At 36.1% G+C, this 20,951-nt stretch overlaps 2 protein-coding genes and 1 long non-coding RNA gene across 5 annotated transcripts in view; 1 reads left to right on the forward strand and 2 right to left on the reverse strand.

The window, feature by feature from the left end:
- Nucleotides 1-3,044: 3,044 nt before the first annotated feature.
- Nucleotides 3,045-20,951, forward strand: part of LOC126877261 (hematopoietic prostaglandin D synthase-like) — a 34,560-nt gene continuing 16,653 nt past the window's right edge. Inside the window, exons 1-3 of the mRNA XM_050640076.1 lie at nt 3,045-3,178; nt 7,854-8,012; nt 8,970-9,137. Of these exons, the coding sequence (XP_050496033.1) occupies nt 7,871-8,012; nt 8,970-9,137 (310 nt within the window). The 5' untranslated portion in view covers nt 3,045-3,178; nt 7,854-7,870. The remainder of the gene's footprint in view (nt 3,179-7,853; nt 8,013-8,969; nt 9,138-20,951) is intronic.
- Nucleotides 9,095-20,951, reverse strand: part of LOC126877262 (uncharacterized) — a 28,505-nt gene continuing 16,648 nt past the window's right edge. Inside the window, exons 1-3 of one of the 3 annotated variants that reach the window (XR_007694886.1) lie at nt 12,246-12,281; nt 10,820-11,115; nt 9,095-10,415 (exon numbers count right to left, since the gene is read on the reverse strand). This is a non-coding gene — a long non-coding RNA (uncharacterized LOC126877262). Of the gene's footprint in view, nt 10,416-10,819; nt 11,202-12,245; nt 12,282-20,951 lie in introns of those variants that run through there. The other 2 variants (XR_007694885.1, XR_007694884.1) reach the window with 2 other exon arrangements.
- On the reverse strand, nt 16,756-18,761 carry LOC126877260 (hematopoietic prostaglandin D synthase-like). The gene is made up of 2 exons (XM_050640075.1): nt 18,133-18,761; nt 16,756-17,175 (listed from the first exon to the last, which is right to left on the reverse strand). Exons 1-2 carry the CDS (start codon nt 18,272-18,274, stop codon nt 17,000-17,002), a joined length of 318 nt encoding a protein of 105 aa, XP_050496032.1. The 5' UTR covers nt 18,275-18,761; the 3' UTR covers nt 16,756-16,999.

Below are 20,951 nucleotides of genomic sequence, written 5' to 3' on the forward strand. Positions count from 1 at the left end.
CTCTTAATTAGTATTCTTGGTACAGCAATAGTTACTCAATTTTAGAGTTTCAATAATATACGTTGATTTGTATTTCGTACTTTACGTAATAAGTATCATTGATATTATTTACGGCGTAACACTAAATAATAATTTAAATTTCAATATTGAAATTCTGTAATCATATATTAAAATATTGAAATTGTATACTGACAGTATTTCATTCTGTTAGCTTAATTTGCTCAGGAGCCACGCTGATCACCTTCATAAATTCAAGCATAGAGAAAAATAACAGAAAACAATTAAAAACGCTTTTGAAAATTTACCTTGGAGCCTGTGACTTTTTACAATTCCTTGCGATAGATAATTGCAAATTTGGAAAAATAGATCGTTCGTTTTTTAGCATGCTGAATATTAATTATATACTTAAATAATTAAATCGAGGAATTTTATATTAATTTTATATTTTTCACAAGGCTGATCAGTTTCTCGTGTGAAAATCTCAATGAAAAGAATTCATATGCTATTGTTAAATTAATCCTCGTCTTAAATCCTCGTTACTGATCTAATTTATACAAAATAAGGTTACACACTTGCAACAATAAAGAAGCTATAGAGCGGCGAAGATATCCTCAAAGAAGGAGAGAAGAATCAATTATACGAGCCATTATTCGCCACTTACCTAATCTTAAATCTAACTGCAATTGTCCTTTGTTAATTTTATGATTTCCATTACGCGAATCGAGTTGAGTGTAAAAATTCTGTTTTACGACTAAACCATATTTACGACTAAACGAATCCTTACAAAACATATATATAAACATTATAATGCAGAGATTGGAACACAATTCAATTTCGTGGACAGCATGTGTTCGTGATCAATCGACGCGTCAGATAATTTATTATTGAATAAACTGGCCGGTGGCGTCTGCGTTTCATGATTGGCAAGTCGATAACGATACAACCGATAGGTAACCGAAGTAAATGTTCTACATCTGCGAAGTAAACGTTGTTCTACTAAGCTTTCGACGAGTGAATATTACTCTTCTTTCTTTCCATCGATAAATCGCGTATCTCTTAGTAACATTCAACTAAATTTTACAAATTTCACCATAGGCAGAGTAATTCTATAGCCGAAAGATAGAAAAAAAGAAAAAAATGGAACAGCGAAGGAACCAAGTCAATTTCCCTCTTTCATCCAGTTTCAGAGCGAAATACGACATATATGATATTTTCATGCTTCAATTTACGATCAAAGGATATTCAGAGTCGCAACTTTTTATCGAATCGAAACTCCCAAGCTGCATGTTTCACGCAGAGGAAATGGGAGAAAGAGTTACATAAACACTGATAAGTGAGCCAGTGAGAAGTTAAATTGATCGATTCCATTTTTAAACAAGTTTTTTCGTTCTAAGATCCGATCGACTAAATCGCTACACTCACTGCTGATATTTATTTAAATTTATGTTTTTATAGAGCGCGACGAAGGAGAAGAACCTAGACAGAAATTTATTTTACTTACTGAACTATTAATAGCTGCTAGACTTTGCATATTTGTACACTTTCGCGCGTATTTTTACATCTTTCAATTTACGGTACCACAATGTCGCTATAGAGACCAATATAATGTTACTCTAGAGGCTTTCACTGCTCGAATTGTCACAATTATTTTTTATACTTCCGATCCTTGATCATGCCAAAGCGTTATTTTTAAAAAATAAAATATATAATAGAAGTGTGTATAGAACTGTTGAAAGGGTCCGTGTAACAGACTTTCGTCGATGATCTATACAACTAAAATTCTTAATATTAAATTCAATTCGTAGAATATTCAAATCTATTTATAGTTTGATCGAATCTTCGATTATAAATCGACGTAAAATTTTTGGGTACTACAAGCGTAGCCATCGTTCAGTATCTCGTAAACGTCTGATGAAGAAGTACATGTTACAAGGCTTATACGTCAAATCTATAGAACACCTGAATATAACTGACTTCCCAATATTTCAATATTCCAGGTCCCATAGCTATATCGGATGTCGATTAATACGAAACATGAGAAGTCAATCAATCGATATGTTCAATGGCACGTAATCTTGATAAAAGCTGTACAAACTTGCAGTCCTTTCCTTGTTTATAACGGGAAATTGAATACTTTGTAATTAAATTGTAGAAACAGAAGCAATAAAATGTTGCGTGGCCTGTCGCAATAACGTAACGAATCGATATAATGGTTGCCACAGATTAATTAATTAATATCAATCCCGCGATCCTCCATCGCAGCTGTCTTTATTTCCGCGTAGTTTGTATCGAATTCGTCGCGTTTCATCGTGAGAAATCTTCAGCCGTTCCAAAAGTTTCGTAAAGATTAATCCTTCATAATTGAAGAGCGGAAGTAGATAAAGTTGCCAGTATCGAAACTAAAGTTTTCTGGGAAACGACTGTTTATGAGAAATTGTTTGTTTATGGGAATGTTATTTATTAGAAAAATATAACGATACTTATTTATTACGCATATTATAATACTTTATATAATTTTACGATATCTCTATTCTATCGTTTCAAAGATCTGTTAATTAACGATAAAAAAAATATCTTCTTTATATCTTAAGAGAAGATATGTAAGTCCATTATGTAGTTTGCTTAAGAAGGTCAGTAGAGATTTTCTTATCTGATGGGATAATTGAGGCAGATTTATCTACGCACATGTTCAAGCACGATGGAGGGAGTTTGCTGGCACATGGTGCACACAGTCTAATTTAGGGAACTAATCGTATAACATACATCATACACAACCTATATCACGTATGAAACGTTAAAAACTGTACGAATTATTATGATTACACTTCCCTTCATATTTAGTGATAATAACCTTCATACAAACAACCTCTTCAAGGAAAAACAAAATTCTTTTTCGAAAATGGCACTTCCAATTCTTCTTATTCTCACTATTTAATTGCTAGCCGTATCAAGTAACAACGAAAAAAATAATAATATCTAAACGTTAAGCAGGTCCATATTTTGGGGGATACAATTAAAAAAGTAAATCGTCGGTGGAATATCAAGAATTTTGGAAGATATAATTAGAAAGGTACAACCTGGGTAGAAAATTGTACTCCTTATCGAGCATTTTTGAAAATATAATTGAGAAAGTGGAATCTGGATAGAAAATTGTTTTACCTACGAAGCATTATAAAAAGTAAGTTTAATAAAACTATACCTTGGACATTTCATATATTTTTTCATATTATACGCATTCGTTAAAATTTTACACTCCCAAACATCCTGCTATACTTGCACAAAAAAGCGCAGTCTAGTAATATCCCCCTCACTGCTCCTCGCATTTTCTTTCTAATCATCTCTCGTTCGCTTTTCCTGATATTATTCTCAGCGTAAGTTCAGAGTGGCGGTTTTTAAACTCAGGAACGCGCGGCTGTTCGTTAAATGAAATATCAAACGTAAGAATTGCCGCAGTCTTAACGCGAGATAATTCATTTCGTGGCACAGAGCGCACGTCGTTGAATATTAATTCATATCTCATATAAGTTGCGAATAAAAAAAGCAGATAAAAGAGGACAAAAATCCGATAATTACCGCGAATCTTTACGCAATTTCAAGAAATACAAAAGAAATTTGTTTGTAAGCATGCTACTAAGTATTATTAGAAGTACTGTACTTTCGATATTTTACATATTCTTGCATATTTTCTACATTTTTCTGTATTTTTGTATCCTTAAACTTTCCGTAAACGCGTAAACGTCTGCGCTCTGACAATGACAAGGAAGATTCTACTGATAAAAATAAAGCATCGAATTTCACCGAACTCTCAGCAATGTAATTCTCAGATCACATAAATTAAAAAGAAAGAACAAAAGAAAATACAAATATATATATATATATACATACGTAGCCACAAATCAATTTGGATCACGACAGATAAAATAGGTAGCAATAATGTCTCCACGAACATTATCATAATTTATTGGAATTTACATAAAAGCCAAAGAATGCTATTGTTTCAATGACACGGCGTTTTGTCGAGTTAGATAAATATGAATTGTGTGTTTGAACAAGTGTTCGGTCGTGTTTCACGCGACGAAAAAGGAAATCACAAGACAAGGTGTCGCCTCGTTGGAAGCAACAAATCGCAATACGAGGGTGGAAATTGGGTGACACCGGGAGGATTACGAGTGATGAAAAATCTGTCGAGAGCGTGAAAGGCTCGCGGTCACCGGGTTTCTCCAGTTCTGTCGCTTTTAACGCCGAGTTCTTCCGCTTCGAGGATAGAAGCTGCGAAATATCGAGGCCATTGTCCAAAGATTTTCAAGAATATCCGATGCAACGTCTTGAAATTTACGAGAGCAAGTCTGATAAATTCTTATCTCTGGTCCATTCGTGGCCAATTTTTTAATACCCTCGTAACTTGTAACGACAAATAAAAATATTGGTACAGGCCAATTTTTTTTTGGATAAAATCTTGTGTGAATTTACAAAAAATACGATTCTTCGTTTAATTTTTTTCCCTTATTGTCTTTACATATTTGGAGTTTAAACGCGTTACAAGTACGTTTTTTTTTTAACATGATTACGTAGAATTCTTATTCTGAATAAATTATTTGTTTCCGCTTCATAACTGTTTCTAAATTACAGCGCATTTAATCTTGGAATGCACAGTAACATTTTATACTTTTTACGTTCTAAGGAATTTTCAGGATCGGTTAAAAATTAAATTACAGTAATGGTAATACTCGATATTAATGTCAGACGTGGATACTTCACTGTTTTGTATAATAATTTGTTATCTTGGCATCGATCAAGGTATTTAATATACAAAGCGTACAGATTAATAAGAATTTTAATTAATCCTTCTTCTATAGTATTCACCGTTCTTTTCGAGCTCGTACCATTTCAAATAGACTTTCGAATAGATTTCAAAGATTTGTCTGTTCAAATAAAACGCGATCTTTTTTATTTCCCTATCAGTCGTGCCGTTACTGTTCCGTAGTTTCCAACAGATTGCAGATTCGTTTAAAAAACATTTGTAACGAAAAACAAACCCACTCGCAGAAATGTTATTCAATATCGCATTTATAACTTTCATAGACATCCCCCTCTCATTGCTATCATTGTAAACAGATTGAAACTTCGTTTGCAAACACTCGCGATTAAAAAAAAAAAAAGAAGAATTAATCTTAAACAATTTTATCTTGTGTTCCATTTATAATTTTCATAATTGTCTTCCCGACGTTGTATCATTTTAAATGGCTTTTTTCTATCCATCTATGTTGCAGCGAGATCAACGGTCCTAATTACTAAATTGCACGATGTGTTCATACAAATTCACTTTTTATGAACGCGATGAAACGAAATGAAACCTAAGTAGAGATTTGTTTTCTCATCAAGTATAACGAGTTTTATACTTTGGATAGATTGCCTCGTTGTGAGAAGGTCTTAATCGTTTATAATTGCGATTAAGTAATTGCAATAAGTCATATTTTTAAGAAACGTTCTCACATGCTGTCACACACTCTAATTAGAAAAGGATCATGAAACATTCGGTTTATGATATTATTTGTTTGTAAATCTTCCTGCTTCCGGAAACTTTTTTAGATATGAAAATATTTATATACAAAATTAAATATTTTTTTCAATATCAACACTTCTTGCGTTTATGTTGTCCTAGTCAGAATTATATTATTTCGTATATCCTGTTGCTTTTTATATGATAGTCCTCCCGTTGGTAACGGATTCGTTATCAAGCCTGAGGCCCTCGTCACTAGTGTAACTATCGACAATAAAGGTACCCCACGCGCGACCGGGCGATGGAGAACTTCAACGCAGAACCGCTACCTCCCGCGAGCCTTCCCCGGGAGGGCGCCTCGAGCTCGGACTCGGAATGTGACTCGAGCTCGGATTCGGATTCAGACTCGACATCAGAAGTGGCATCCGAACACACGTTGTCGGCACGGGATCGTAAGAGTATCGTGCGCGCACTAAAGCGGTCGCTAGGGAAGAAGAAGAGGAAGAAGAAGAAGAAAGGACACCGGGCAACCTGGGTATCGCTACCGCGCTTCAACCCCGAAGCCGCGGACGCAGATCCAGCCGCCTGGTGCACAGCCGTCGGCCTGCTCATGAGGGACCACCCCCTGAAAAACAGCGCACTGTATTCTGCCCTAAACCGTGCCCTAGAGGGTCCGGCAGCGTATTGGCTTACGCAGATAATGAACGGCGACGAGCTCACCTGGCCAGATTTTAAGGAACAATTCGCCGCGCACTTCGGTGGCCAAGAAGTAGCAGCCGCGTCGCTAATCAAGGTAACCGAGGAACTACCGCGGGACGGCGAAACACCAGGAGCGTACGGAAATCGTATCATCACCCTCCTGGGGTCGAAGTGGCGAAATTCAACCAAGGAAGAAGTACTCGCCGCCACCGCCCTCCATCTGCTGGGCTCGCGCGATGAACGTTTTACGTTTAAAACTAGTCGTTACTAGCGCTCACGAGTGACATCACGTCGGTGACACAATTCCAAAGAGAAATGAAGCCCTTCCTATACACGGAGTGGCCCCGCCCCCGCCGTGGAGGTCATTAGCGAGCTCCGGAAACAAACGAGGCAGGTCACCCGCCCCCTGGACCAGGTGTGGCCACTGCGGTATTTACGGACATCCGACATTCGAATGCCGCAAGAGGGCGAAGTGGGAACCGAAGAAGGACCCCCGACGCCCGGAGGAAAGCCGACCGGCTGCACCACCAAAAGCGTTGTGCTTTCACTGCCACATGCCGGGACACATCGCGTCTCGCTGTCCATCGCGGCGAGAAGAAAAACATTGCCCCGAGGACGAGCGCCGGGTCGATGCCTGCGTGGTGGAAGCCCCGACGGGTAGACTAAGCCAGCAGGCCACACACGAGGACGTGTAAGTGTCAGGATGGCCGAGTCGGAGACGAAAGGACGCCGGGGCCCCTCTGGAACTTCAGGACAACACCCTAACCTTGCAACCTAGAGCCTAATATAGCCATAACGAAACAATCGCAAGTATCCAAACCGATAGCAATCGTACGTCGATCGGAGGATCGTGTGTACTGAGACACTCGACCGGAGTCTTGTTTCGGTGGCGTCGTTGGGATGACGAGCAGTCTTGCTAGAGAGCTGATCGGTGAAGGAAGTCGAGTGCCTTACGAGCAGGGAATGGTGCACGTGTGAGTTAGAGCAAGGGAACCTGTCCTCCCGTTGGTCACGGATTCGTTATCAAGCCTGAGGCCCTCGTCACTAGTGTAACTATCGACAATAAAGGTACCCCACGCGCGACCGGGCGATGGAGAACTTCAACGCAGAACCGCTACCTCCCGCGAGCCCTTCCCGGGAGGGCGCCTCGAGCTCGGACTCGGAGATTCAGACTCGACATATATATTATTATATATATTATATATACTATTATATCTATATAATATATGTATTTATATCTATAAATATATGTATAAATATATCTATTTAAAAAAATAAAGTTGACCTTCATATATCGCCAATAATATCGCGTGCGTAAAAAGAAACTAATTACATTTAATTCTTTTTTACATTTATTTATTTTTTATTATTTTCTTTACAGCTAGTTACATTTAATTATTACATTTACATACATTTAACTATTATTACATACATTTACATACATTTAATTATTATTTTTTTCATAATTATATCTCGTTTGAAATATTTTTCGACATAATTAATTGTTTCAAAAACACATATTCCAGCCTTCTAAATGATTTATTTTGCGTATTATACGAATTATTCCATCTATAAATAAATTGTTCTCTATACACACAAACACGCACACAGTCTGTTAATTACACGAGTTAATTGTATCATTTTTCTGGATAAGTTGACAGAGCAAGGAAAATGAGCGACGAACCTACCTACAAACTAATCTGCTTCAATGCCCGTGGTAGTGCCGAACATATACGGTACATATTTGCATACATTGGCATCGAGTATACCGACGAGAGGATCCCCGTAGAACTCTGGCCTGAATACAAGGATTGTAAGCGTGAAGAATCGATTTTTACATTCATCGTTCAACTCTCAGATATCTACCATTTACTCAAACTTTTCTGTATATAAAACTTTCGTTTCACGTGCAGGCTAAACTTACTTAAAGTAAAATTTCATACGGAATAAAGTCGAACTTTTCATTAAGTTTTGCTTCCGTAATATCGTGTTTATCGAATACCAACTTAATTCACTTACGATTCTCGAATTTTTGTGTTGCAATCTTTATTGTTTTCAATGAATCGAAGCATTTCGAATATTTTGAGAAAACCGTAAATAGGTGACTTAAAATAGGAATACAAAAATACTTCTACGTTTCTCGTTAATTTAAAAACTTTTTAGGACTTGTCGGAAAAAAAGGATAAAAAATTGAAATCAGTTCGGAAATGAACAAGAACATAGCTAAAAAGTCGAAAGAACAAAGCAGACATAAAATTCGATCTTCCGTTGCGACATTTCTATCGTAAATAGTATAATAAAAGTTTTACGTAGCATAGTCTTCGATATAATCTTATATGTCGCTTGCAGATAGAGAAACAAAAAATCAACGTAAGTCTGTAAATCAATCCTGTCGGTGTAAAACACAAAATTACGTTCGCAAGAGACATTCGATTTATATTCCTTGCATTTCAATTTTCATTACAAGAACCGTGTACATTTTCTAATATTTTTTCCGTGTCTGGTATTATCTTTTATCCTTGATTTTAAAAACTTTGGGTTCTTCCCAACAGTCAAAAACACGCGATACCCTGTCCATCGTAATCGTAAGAAAAGAAAAAAAGGAGAAAGAAGACATTTCTGTATTTCTTTACTAGGCCATGTTGATTAAAACCGAAATGATTTCGATTCATCTATTCACAAGAACGCAACGGCCTCGGAAGCTGTGTTGTGATTTCCTATCGATCGTTTCCCTCTACACAGTGTTCATATGAGCCATGTTTGTTCTTAGCAATGCCTTATAAAAAGCTGCCTGTGCTGGAGGTAGACGGGAAACCGGTAGCGCAGGGTAACGCTGTGGCGCCTTACTTGGCGAGGAAGTACGATCTAACGGGAAATTGCAAAGGGGATGCGCTGATATGCGAAGTGCTCGTCGATACTCTTGAAGATTTGGAGCAAGGTGAGTAACTGATGAGATGACTTTGCATTTGTGTCACCACAGAGACAGACGTTCAAGAATTCATTGTGAAAAGACGAGTACAAACAAGATACGTATGTCTTTCCGTTAAGCGAATGTTACAGTTTGTTTGCAAAAGTCAGTTTTTAGATTATAGAATCGTAGATAGAATTTAGAGGATAGAAACTTTTAGTAGTCACTTTTAGTTTAGTAAAGTCTTATCGACAATAAGCAGACTACGTTATGATACAACGATTCCAACTGAAGATTTCTATCGACATCACGAATTCGATGGCTTCCAAATTTTCTTCTCTGCGATCTCAGACGCTCATCTCGAAAGAATCTTTTAGATCCCCCGACAAACACTCGACTCAGGTTATCTATTATCGTAATCTTCTTACGGGATTTTTTTTAACTGCGTTGCGTTAACGAATAACGGGATAACATCACGTTTCTCTCAACGCCTTTCAACGTTCTACAACTTTTATTCTTTGCAAATCCCTGTCTCTATATGATAAACGCTGGTTATCCGCGGAAGGAGCGAGGACAACGAAGTGTTACTCAATGATCAAAGACAGGAAGATCCTGGTACGCGATAACGTTACTAATTTCCAATTACGATATGTGTGATTACGTAACATCTGCTGTCTGCATAATGCGTTAACGATCCGCGCGTTGATCGCATAAATATAAATCGAAGGGAATGGAATCGCTCGAAACTCATGCAACTATCCGCAGGTGTTTAAAATCGTGTTTTTACACCGCCAACGTAACGTCACGCCAGTCGAATCGAAAAATTATTACTAGACAGAGAAGGTGAACAAAAAACGAGGTAAATAGGCTACCGATTGAATAATATCATAACGATCGTATCTCTGGTTTTTGCTCGTCTTTTATATTTGTTTCAAATGTATAAAATATAATCGTATCGATATCGTCCACGATTAAAGCCATCCATCCGCCATCGACGAGGAACGAACGATTATATTTTATCATTTATGAGAATCCTTCTCTTCTCTTCTTTCTCTATTTACGCCCCTCGCCTTGCTTCGTACCGCCGATGATTCACAATTCGATGCACCTGAACAGCTGGAACGTCGCAGATTTTTCCGTACGATAACAAACGTGTTTTTGATGGCCTGCTTTAAACCGTGACGATCGCCATGACGTGCATCAATTGTCGAATGATGTAGTGCGACGATACTCGTACGCAACTTTTTTTTACGCTGTTTTTTCCTCTATTTTTTTCTTCCTGTGTGTTATCACATGATCATGAGATACCTGTATAGAAGATGCAAAGAGTCTGTGAAGAATTTACAGATATTTAAGATTATCATAATGATTAAGCAAAAGCTAAGACGCAAAATATTGCTCAAGATGTAATTATGTAATATTTACTCAATTTCTAGAAGACTGTTTATATCTTGTTGTTATTCTTGATATGGAGATAAATATAGTATACTTTATTAAGACCTAGATAAAAGACTTTTTTCTCGTTTCTCTTCTCTTACTTAATCACTAAGAGTTATATAAAGTTTATTCGATAATTCTGCTTCTCCTGACCTTTCCACAAATGGTTGTTTATATCTCGACATTCTTGGTACTTTTAATCAAATTTTAATAACAGTACTTTACTCGTCAGAAGTAAATAAAAAAGCTCTAAGTAGAAGCAAGGATTTACTTACCTTTCCTTTCTCGAATCTCAGTTAGCAATGTTGTTCCTCTTGAAAGATTTTCCAAGTTTCCAAGACAATTTCCACGCTGGTAACATTGTATATATTTCAAGTATCGTGAACCACAGGAACTTGTTGAGACAATATTGAAGAAAGCAAAGAGAATGAAGAAATTGTAGGAACTATGAGAGGCTACTCCTTCTTTCACAACTTATTTTCTCTTCGTTTGGGGGGAAAAACACAAATGAACGTAACGGTTGGTTTCATATACGTTTCAGATATCTGCTACTATCGCATGGAGGAGGATCCTGAAAAGAAGGAAGCGAGGAAGAATCAACTTTTGAACGAAACAATACCATTTTACTTGACTAAATTCGACCAGATTATTGGCGAAAATGAAGGATATATCATTCCTTCTATCGTAAGATTTTTTATCCAAATTTAATGTTAAAATTTTTAGTCTTTGTGCAAACTGGGCCATGTTGTCCATAAAAAATTATTGAAACTTTGTTGCGACAAGACAGCTTTAATTGTTGAGAGCAGAGTGTATCTTTAAAATTCACTCCTGTTAGTTTATGTACAAATGAATTTGCCAAGATTTTCAGCTTTTAGATAATTATTCATGTATCTTCCTCATCAAGTTTGATAGAAATTATTACTATCGTAATCAAAGCAAAGATTAAGATATGTAAAATCATTTCTCTGGATATGACACTCTTGTTTAATGAGTGATAAATGATACCATTCGAAATATCATATTTATATAATATATAATGATACTTATAAGTGTAATCACTTAAGTACAGATATCTGAATTTTTCTCACTGTCACTGACATAGATACGTATTATCGTTCCTTAGATTACCTGACCAGTTTATTTCTTTCATCACTGTGTTATTATATAATAATAATAAATAGTCACATTAAATTAATTTAGTATGATTATGTTGTTTAATAATACGTGTTTCATTGCAAAATATTTAGCGATTGAAGGGCTCATAGGAAACATGAAAGTGAAAGAATACTAGAATCTAGAGTTTACGATTTCAATTTCTTTAACGAGATATTTATCATATTACACAATTCCTGTAAATGTATTTGTAATTATATCGCCGAAGAATTGTATTTAATTAAGCTATGAAGTTGTGGAATCGTGAGAAGGATTATTTTTATAGAACTGTCTAATTTCCATTCGACATTGATTCAGGATACACATTACTCTTTTTTACATAATACCAGTTTTGTCATTTTTAATTAACAAATACCTCCAAAGGTTGAAGTTTCTAAAATTAACCATTAAATTCTGACAATAAAATAAAAATCCAAATTCTTCCTAAAAAGCTAGTGATCTTTAGTTAAGAGTTCGATTTTTCACATTTTTCAAGGTAAATTAAAAAAATTGTTTAATAGAGGAAGTACAAAATAAATGTATACAAACCTTTTTTCAGACGACATGGGCGGACTTCGTCTTTGCAGCAGCCCTTGAAAATTTTGAGTATATATTTGGGGCAGCTGCTTTCGATCAATATCCAGCTCTGCAAACATTGAAGAATAGGATTCATAGAATACCCGCCATTTCTGATTGGCTGGGGGACCATCCTGCCAACTACAAAGGCTGCCCAGCATGTAAAACACTATACACGAACAGATACCCTAAGCTCAGAGCAAAAGAGGTATCCAACCAAACACCCAGCCCGCCGAAATTCACGACTACCCCAACCCCCTCAACCAACCAAACACCCAGTCCTACCAAATTCATCTCCACCTCAACCTCCTATGCCCAAGCAGTACAAGGCATCCAAAATAACCCGAACAGCCAAAGGAATCTTCCCCAAAACAGTGTCCCCAACCCACCTAACACAGACAACTCCTCAAGGCTTGAAAAGCAAATAGAGAAACAATCAGAGCAAATAAATCACTTGCTATCGCTACTAACACTCATCGTGGAAAAATTAGCACGCCGCGACTCAAAATAAAACCAAGGCGCATAGCACTGTGGAACGCCAACGGTCTAGCGCAACACAAACTTGAACTAGAACTCTTCTTAAAACACCAGCAAATCGACGTAATGCTCGTATCGGAAACCCACTTCACCGACAAGAGCTACCTGAAAATAAATGGTTACAAATTCTACCATACCCAACACCCCAGCGGAAAGGCCCACGGTGGCACCGGAATAATAATCAAAGCAAGTATTAAGCACTACGAACTTCCATCATTCCAGAAAGACTACCTCCAAGCAACAAACGTAGCAATAGAAGACTGTCATGGCTCAATCACCACCTCAGCAGTATACTGCCCTCCCAGACACTTCATCGTCAAAGAAGACTTTGATAACTTCCTGGACACCCTGGGCAATAGATTCATAGTTGGAGGAGACTATAACGCCAAGCACAACCAATGGGGCAGCAGACTGGTTACAGCAAGAGGCAAAAACCTTTTAAACAGCATAATAAACAACAACCTCAACTACCTCACCACATACGAACCCACATACTGGCCCACTGACACCAACAAAATACCCGACCTTCTCGACTTCTTCATAACTAAAAATATCCCATCAAGACACGTCCAGATCAACTCCTCGGCTGATCTCTCCTCTGATCATTCTCCCGTGATAGCAACAGTCAGTTCAACAATCATCGAGAATACACCTAATGGCTCCATTCACAACCAACACACCAACTGGCAGCTCTTCAAACTAAAAAAACTCTATTGGCTCACGGGCCGACGCTCCAAACTAAACATACAGAATAAAATTACCCTCTACGAGACCGTAATAAAACCTGTCTGGACCTACGGAATCCAATTATGGGGAACAGCAAGTAACTCCAACATCGAAATACTACAACGATTCCAATCGAAAACGCTAAGAGCCTTAATAGACGCACCTTGGTATGTTACCAACGAAACCATCCATCGCGACCTCAAGATACCTACAGTCAAAGAGGAAATAGCAAAATATAGCGACAGATATAGCAAAAGAGTCAACAAACACCGAAACCCCCTAATCACTGGACTACTCGATACGACGGACCAGATTCGCAGGCTGAAGAGGCACTACCCGCTAGACCTAAACGTTAGATTCATTTAATTATCCAAATTAAGCATATGCACTTACTTATAATACTTATAAATTATACCTATCTATAATAAGTATTAACTTATTGTAAATAAACAGCCATGTCACTGCGCCACGCCAGAAAAATTACTGAAAATTCTCAACGCGAGAATTGATTGTAATTTCAACAAATAAATAAAAAAAAAAGAAAAAAAACGTGCATTAACGTTTTCAAATCCATTTTTTATTTTCAAAGAACATCATATTTGTACTCGGTATTGCCAGTAAGTATCATGAAGAGACGAAACGAGTATCTCGAGTTATGTATTGTTTAAAATAGTATATAGACATCTAGATATAACATTCAATGATTTTTCCCTCACTTATTGTAAATTATTGATATTGTAAAATTATAATTGTAAAATTATATAGTAAATGATATTGTAAAATTAAATAGTAAATTCACACGATGTTCAAATATTTCGAAATAACGATAGACCAAAAGCTGTTTAAACGAGACAAGAATTAATCGTGCATTTTATTAAAAAGTTAAGTACGGATAAAAGAAAGAAAATTTTCGAACTTTTTTCGAAAGAACATACATTTATTATAGAACATACATACATTTATTATATATTGTGTTCTTTCAAACACAATAATACCTTCCATAAAGGAGCACAGCTCAGATGAGACTTTTTATAGTTAAACTTTTAACGTACTCATAGACACGAAATTTTTTTTTTAAATAGAACTGTTACATTTTACGACACGTATAACATCGAACATTTACCAACATAGCGATGCCAGTGTCACGTAATTTTTAGGGTTGGTTGGTTGGTGGAAATAAAATATAGTTGAGTCGTAACACAACAATTAACTTTGTTTTAATCAACCTTTATTGTGAATTCACCAATCACAATGTAACATGCACTGAATTAGCATAAATCACAATTCACTCCAACCACGTTATGTAAGACTTAGTTACAACAATACATTAAGTACGCGACTTATAAGGGTAGAGACCGATATAGATATGTTGACTATTCTAAGGATACAGAATAAGTGAAGTTTTACTGACGATACTGTGTCTGAGGAAAGCTAGGGGTGGGTGTGTCTAAGGACACGGGACTATCGGATTTGTTGATGACAATTTTGGTTAAGGAAGTGAGGGCAATAGACACCGTCTCCGATTGGATAATAGGACGGTTGGAGGACCAGGAAGGGTTTTAGCCGCCCTCGCGAGAAAGTTGCCAACGGAACATACCAGATGTGGAGAAAACCAACTTTCTAAGCTAAAACGTGGTAGACAATAAACGTAAAGGGAAATTTAAGACAGGAAATACTCGCTTGGTCCGAAGGACCTTAACTATAAAAATGCCAAGGCCCCTGGTGGGCACTTAAGACTATTGAGGGTGCGTGCCAAGGATATGCAGACATCTGGGTGCCATCCTGTCCGTGGTGTGTGGCCTGGTCTCTGATGTGAATTGACGTTACACCAGCGTACATATATATGTAATATCGTGATATAATGTATTTACAAGGAGTGGACAATAGAGATGTTAATCAGACAGAAAAAGACGATTGTTGTTCAACCTGAACTATTCACGCCAAACGTACAGAAAACAGCGCAACTAAATAACTAGATAGCGACTCGACTTTTACCAAAACGCAATCAACACTCTCTCGGCAACGCCACTCGCAAACTCTGTCTCCGCTCAACTCGCACTCGGCTCCTCGACTCACACTCTGTTTCTCGACTCACACTCTGGCCGTTGTCGCATTCTATTGCCTTTTTCCTAGGCCCACCGCACACGTGTTCTGCAGACGCTCGTAGCCAGGGTCACGTAGATCTTTTCCACGAAACTATGCACTTGAAAAGACCGATGACACATTGATGGGCCCGACGGCGTTTCGGCTCTCCCGACATTGTTCATAGTTCGCCCGATATTTCTTAGGCCTTTCGTCCACGATACTACATATATGTAGTGGTGTACTGGTCATCTTTTTTCCACACGTTTTTAGCTTTTTAGCTGTTTGTGAATGGGCGCCTAATCAGCCAATCAGAAATGGCCGGTATTCTATGAATCCTTTTCTTCAATGCTCGAAGAGCTGGATATTTATCCAAAGCTGGTGCCCCAAACATATACTCGAAATTTTCAAGGGCCCCTGCAAATACGAAGTCCGCCCATGTCGTCTGAAAAAAGGTTTGTATACATTTATTTTGTACCTCCTCTATTAAACAATTTTTTAAATTTACCTTGAAAAATGTGAAAAATCGAACTCTTAACTAAAGATCACTAGCTTTTTAGGAAGAATTTGGATTTTTATTTTATTGTCAGAATTTAATGGATAATTTTAGAAACTTCAACCTTTGGAGGTATTTGTTAATTAAAAATGACAAAACTGGTATTATGTAAAAAAGAGTAATGTGTATCCAGAATCAATGTCGAATGGAAATTAGACAGTTCTATAAAAATAATCCTTCTCGCGATTCCACAACTTCATAGCTTAATTAAATACAATTCTTCGGCGATATAATTACAAATACATTTACAGGAATTGTGTAATATGATAAATATCTCGTTAAAGAAATTGAAATCGTAAATTCCGCAGATAACCAGCGTTTATCATATAGAGACAGGGATTTGCAAAGAATAAAAGTTGTAGAACGTTGAAAGGCGTTGAGAGAAACGTGATGTTATCCCGTTATTCGTTAACGCAACGCAGTTAAAAAAAATCCCGTAAGAAGATTACGATAATAGATAACCTGAGTCGAGTGTTTGTCGGGGGATCTAAAAGATTCTTTCGAGATGAGCGTCTGAGATTGCAGAGAAGAAAATTTGGAAGCCATCGAATTCGTGATGTCGATAGAAATCTTCAGTTGGAATCGTTGTATCATAACGTAGTCTGCTTATTGTCGATAAGACTTTACTAAACTAAAAGTGACTACTAAAAGTTTCTATCCTCTAAATTCTATCTACGATTCTATAATCTAAAAACTGACTTTTGCAAACAAACTGTAACATTCGCTTAACGGAAAGACATACGTATCTTGTTTGTACTCGTCTTTTCACAATGAATTCTTGAACGTCTGTCTCTGTGGTGACACAAATGCAAAGTCATCTCATCAGTTACTCACCTTGCTCCAAATCTTCAAGAGTATCGACGAGCACTTCGCATATCAGCGCATCCCCTTTGCAATTTCCCGTTAGATCGTACTTCCTCGCCAAGTAAGGCGCCACAGCGTTACCCTGCGCTACCGGTTTCCCGTCTACCTCCAGCACAGGCAGCTTTTTATAAGGCATTGCTAAGAACAAACATGGCTCATATGAACACTGTGTAGAGGGAAACGATCGATAGGAAATCACAACACAGCTTCCGAGGCCGTTGCGTTCTTGTGAATAGATGAATCGAAATCATTTCGGTTTTAATCAACATGGCCTAGTAAAGAAATACAGAAATGTCTTCTTTCTCCTTTTTTTCTTTTCTTACGATTACGATGGACAGGGTATCGCGTGTTTTTGACTGTTGGGAAGAACCCAAAGTTTTTAAAATCAAGGATAAAAGATAATACCAGACACGGAAAAAATATTAGAAAATGTACACGGTTCTTGTAATGAAAATTGAAATGCAAGGAATATAAATCGAATGTCTCTTGCGAACGTAATTTTGTGTTTTACACCGACAGGATTGATTTACAGACTTACGTTGATTTTTTGTTTCTCTATCTGCAAGCGACATATAAGATTATATCGAAGACTATGCTACGTAAAACTTTTATTATACTATTTACGATAGAAATGTCGCAACGGAAGATCGAATTTTATGTCTGCTTTGTTCTTTCGACTTTTTAGCTATGTTCTTGTTCATTTCCGAACTGATTTCAATTTTTTATCCTTTTTTTCCGACAAGTCCTAAAAAGTTTTTAAATTAACGAGAAACGTAGAAGTATTTTTGTATTCCTATTTTAAGTCACCTATTTACGGTTTTCTCAAAATATTCGAAATGCTTCGATTCATTGAAAACAATAAAGATTGCAACACAAAAATTCGAGAATCGTAAGTGAATTAAGTTGGTATTCGATAAACACGATATTACGGAAGCAAAACTTAATGAACAGTTCGACTTTATTCCGTATGAAATTTTACTTTAAGTAAGTTTAGCCTGCACGTGAAACGAAAGTTTTATATACAGAAAAGTTTGAGTAAATGGTAGATACCTGAGAGTTGAACGATGAAGGTAAAAATCGATCCTTCACGCTTACAATCCTTGTATTCAGGCCAGAGTTCTTCGGGGATCCTCTCGTCGGTATACTCGATGCCAATGTATGCAAATATGTACCGTATATGTTCGGCACTACCACGGGCATTGAAGCAGATTAGTTTGTAGGTAGGTTCGTCGCTCATTTTCCTTGCTCTGTCAACTTATCGAGAAAAATGATACAATTAACTCGTGTAATTAACAGACTGTGTGCGTGTTTGTGTGTATAGAGAACAATTTATTTATAGATGGAATAATTCGTATAATACGCAAAATAAATCATTTAGAAGGCTGGAATATGTGCTTTTGAAACAATTAATTATGTCGAAAAATATTTCAAACGAGATATAATTATGAAAAAAATAATAATTAAATGTATGTAAATGTATGTAATAATAGTTAAATGTATGTAAATGTAATAATTAAATGTAACTAGCTGTAAAAAAAATAATAATAAAAAATAAATAAATATAAAAAAAGAATTAAATGTAATTAGTTTCTTTTTACACACGCGATATTATTGGCGATATATGAAGGTCAACTTTATTTTTTTAAATAGATATATTTATACATATATTTATAGATATAAATACATATATTATATAGATATAATAGTATATATAATATATATAATAATATATATGTCGAGACTGAATCTCCGAGTCCGAGCTCGAGGCGCCCTCCCGGGGAGGGCTCGCGGGAGGTAGCGGTTCTGCGTTGAAGTTCTCCATCGTCCGGTCGCGCGTGGGGTACCTTTATTGTCGATAGTTACACTAGTGACGATGGCCTCAGGCTTGATAACGAATCCGTGGCCAACGGGAGGACTATCATATAAAAAGCAACAGGATACACGAAATAATATAATTCTGACTAGGACAACATAAACGCAAGAAGTGTTGATATTGAAAAAAATATTTAATTTTGTATATAAATATTTTCATATTTAAAAAAGTTTCCGGAAGCAGGAAGATTTACAAACAAATAATATCATAAACCGAATGTTTCATGATCCTTTTCTAATTAGAGTGTGTGACAGCATGTGAGAACGTTTCTTAAAAATATGACTTATTGCAATTACTTAATCGCAATTATAAACGATTAAGACCTTCTCACAACGAGGCAATCTATCCAAAGTATAAAACTCGTTATACTTGATGAGAAAACAAATCTCTACTTAGGTTTCATTTTGTTTCATCGCGTTCATAAAAAGTGAATTTGTATGAACACATCGTGCAATTTAGTAATTAGGACCGTTGATCTCGCTGCAACATAGATGGATAGAAAAAAGCCATTTAAAATGATACAACGTCGGGAAGACAATTATGAAAATTATAAATGGAACACAAGATAAAATTGTTTAAGATTAATTCTTCTTTTTTTTTTTTAATCGCGAGTGTTTGCAAACGAAGTTTCAATCTGTTTACAATGATAGCAATGAGAGGGGGATGTCTATGAAAGTTATAAATGCGATATTGAATAACATTTCTGCGAGTGGGTTTGTTTTTCGTTACAAATGTTTTTTAAACGAATCTGCAATCTGTTGGAAACTACGGAACAGTAACGGCACGACTGATAGGGAAATAAAAAAGATCGCGTTTTATTTGAACAGACAAATCTTTGAAATCTATTCGAAAGTCTATTTGAAATGGTACGAGCTCGAAAAGAACGGTGAATACTATAGAAGAAGGATTAATTAAAATTCTTATTAATCTGTACGCTTTGTATATTAAATACCTTGATCGATGCCAAGATAACAAATTATTATACAAAACAGTGAAGTATCCACGTCTGACATTAATATCGAGTATTACCATTACTGTAATTTAATTTTTAACCGATCCTGGAAATTCCTTAGAACGTAAAAAGTATAAAATGTTACTGTGCATTCCAAGATTAAATGCGCTGTAATTTAGAAACAGTTATGAAGCGGAAACAAATAATTTATTCAGAATAAGAATTCTACGTAATCATGTTAAAAAAAAAAAGTACTTATAACGCGTTTAAACTCCAAATATGTAAAGACAATAAGGGAAAAAAATTAAACGAAGAATCGTATTTTTTGTAAATTCACGCAAGATTTTATCCAAAAAAAAATTAAGATTTTTTGAAGAACGTACAAGACGGAACACGAACAATAAAAAAGGGATGTTAAATACAAAAAATAGATTGAAATTTAGATTATGAAATATAAAAAAAATGATATTGCATAATTTACAATTATTTTCGATAGCTTACGTCAGTATGTTGGAGTGTAAACTATAAAATATTCAAAAACTGATACCATTTAGAGATAGTTTAGAAAAACAATAAATTGCGGAAACCGATAGTTAAAACTCGATACGATCGATACTCCAAAACTCTAATCCTAATAATTACTCAGCAATAATAACCGATAATTCATGTTGATTAATGTTTGAACTCCGTTTTTTTTTCTGTATGTGTATACAAATTTTGTACAGTTTGATAAAGCGAAATTAAATTATCATCTTTTTGTACTACTTCAAACATTGAGATTTGTCATCTTCAAGGTCGATCACACATAGTTTCAGATTGCGGAGTTGCAAGGGTAATTAATTTTGCAATCGGTTTTCCTTTGATACAGATGTGAATACAAATAGCCATTGATTGACAATATACCGAAGCAATTCTAGTTTAATTTGAAGTCATCGATCCTTAGATATTTTTGGAAGAATAGTAAAAGTACAGAGAAAACAAGAAAAAATGGCGTTAACTAAAAGATAGCTCCAATGTATCTCATAAATATTATCTATATATCATTTGTAAGATGTAAGTGACCAAGATATCGAATTATACAAAAATTGT

Source organism: Bombus huntii, unplaced genomic scaffold (assembly GCF_024542735.1).
Source record: "Bombus huntii isolate Logan2020A unplaced genomic scaffold, iyBomHunt1.1 ctg00000139.1, whole genome shotgun sequence".
In the NCBI taxonomy this organism is placed as follows: Eukaryota; Metazoa; Arthropoda; class Insecta; order Hymenoptera; family Apidae; genus Bombus; species Bombus huntii.

Bases quoted from the DNA above. Each gene is read 5' to 3' on its own strand.
- LOC126877260 (XM_050640075.1), bottom strand. From the start codon at position 18,274: ATGAGCGACGAACCTACCTACAAACTAATCTGCTTCAATGCCCGTGGT. The intron at 17,176-18,132 runs GTAAGCGTGAAG...GTTTGTTCTTAG, and splicing joins CTGGCCTGAATACAAGGATT to CAATGCCTTATAAAAAGCTG.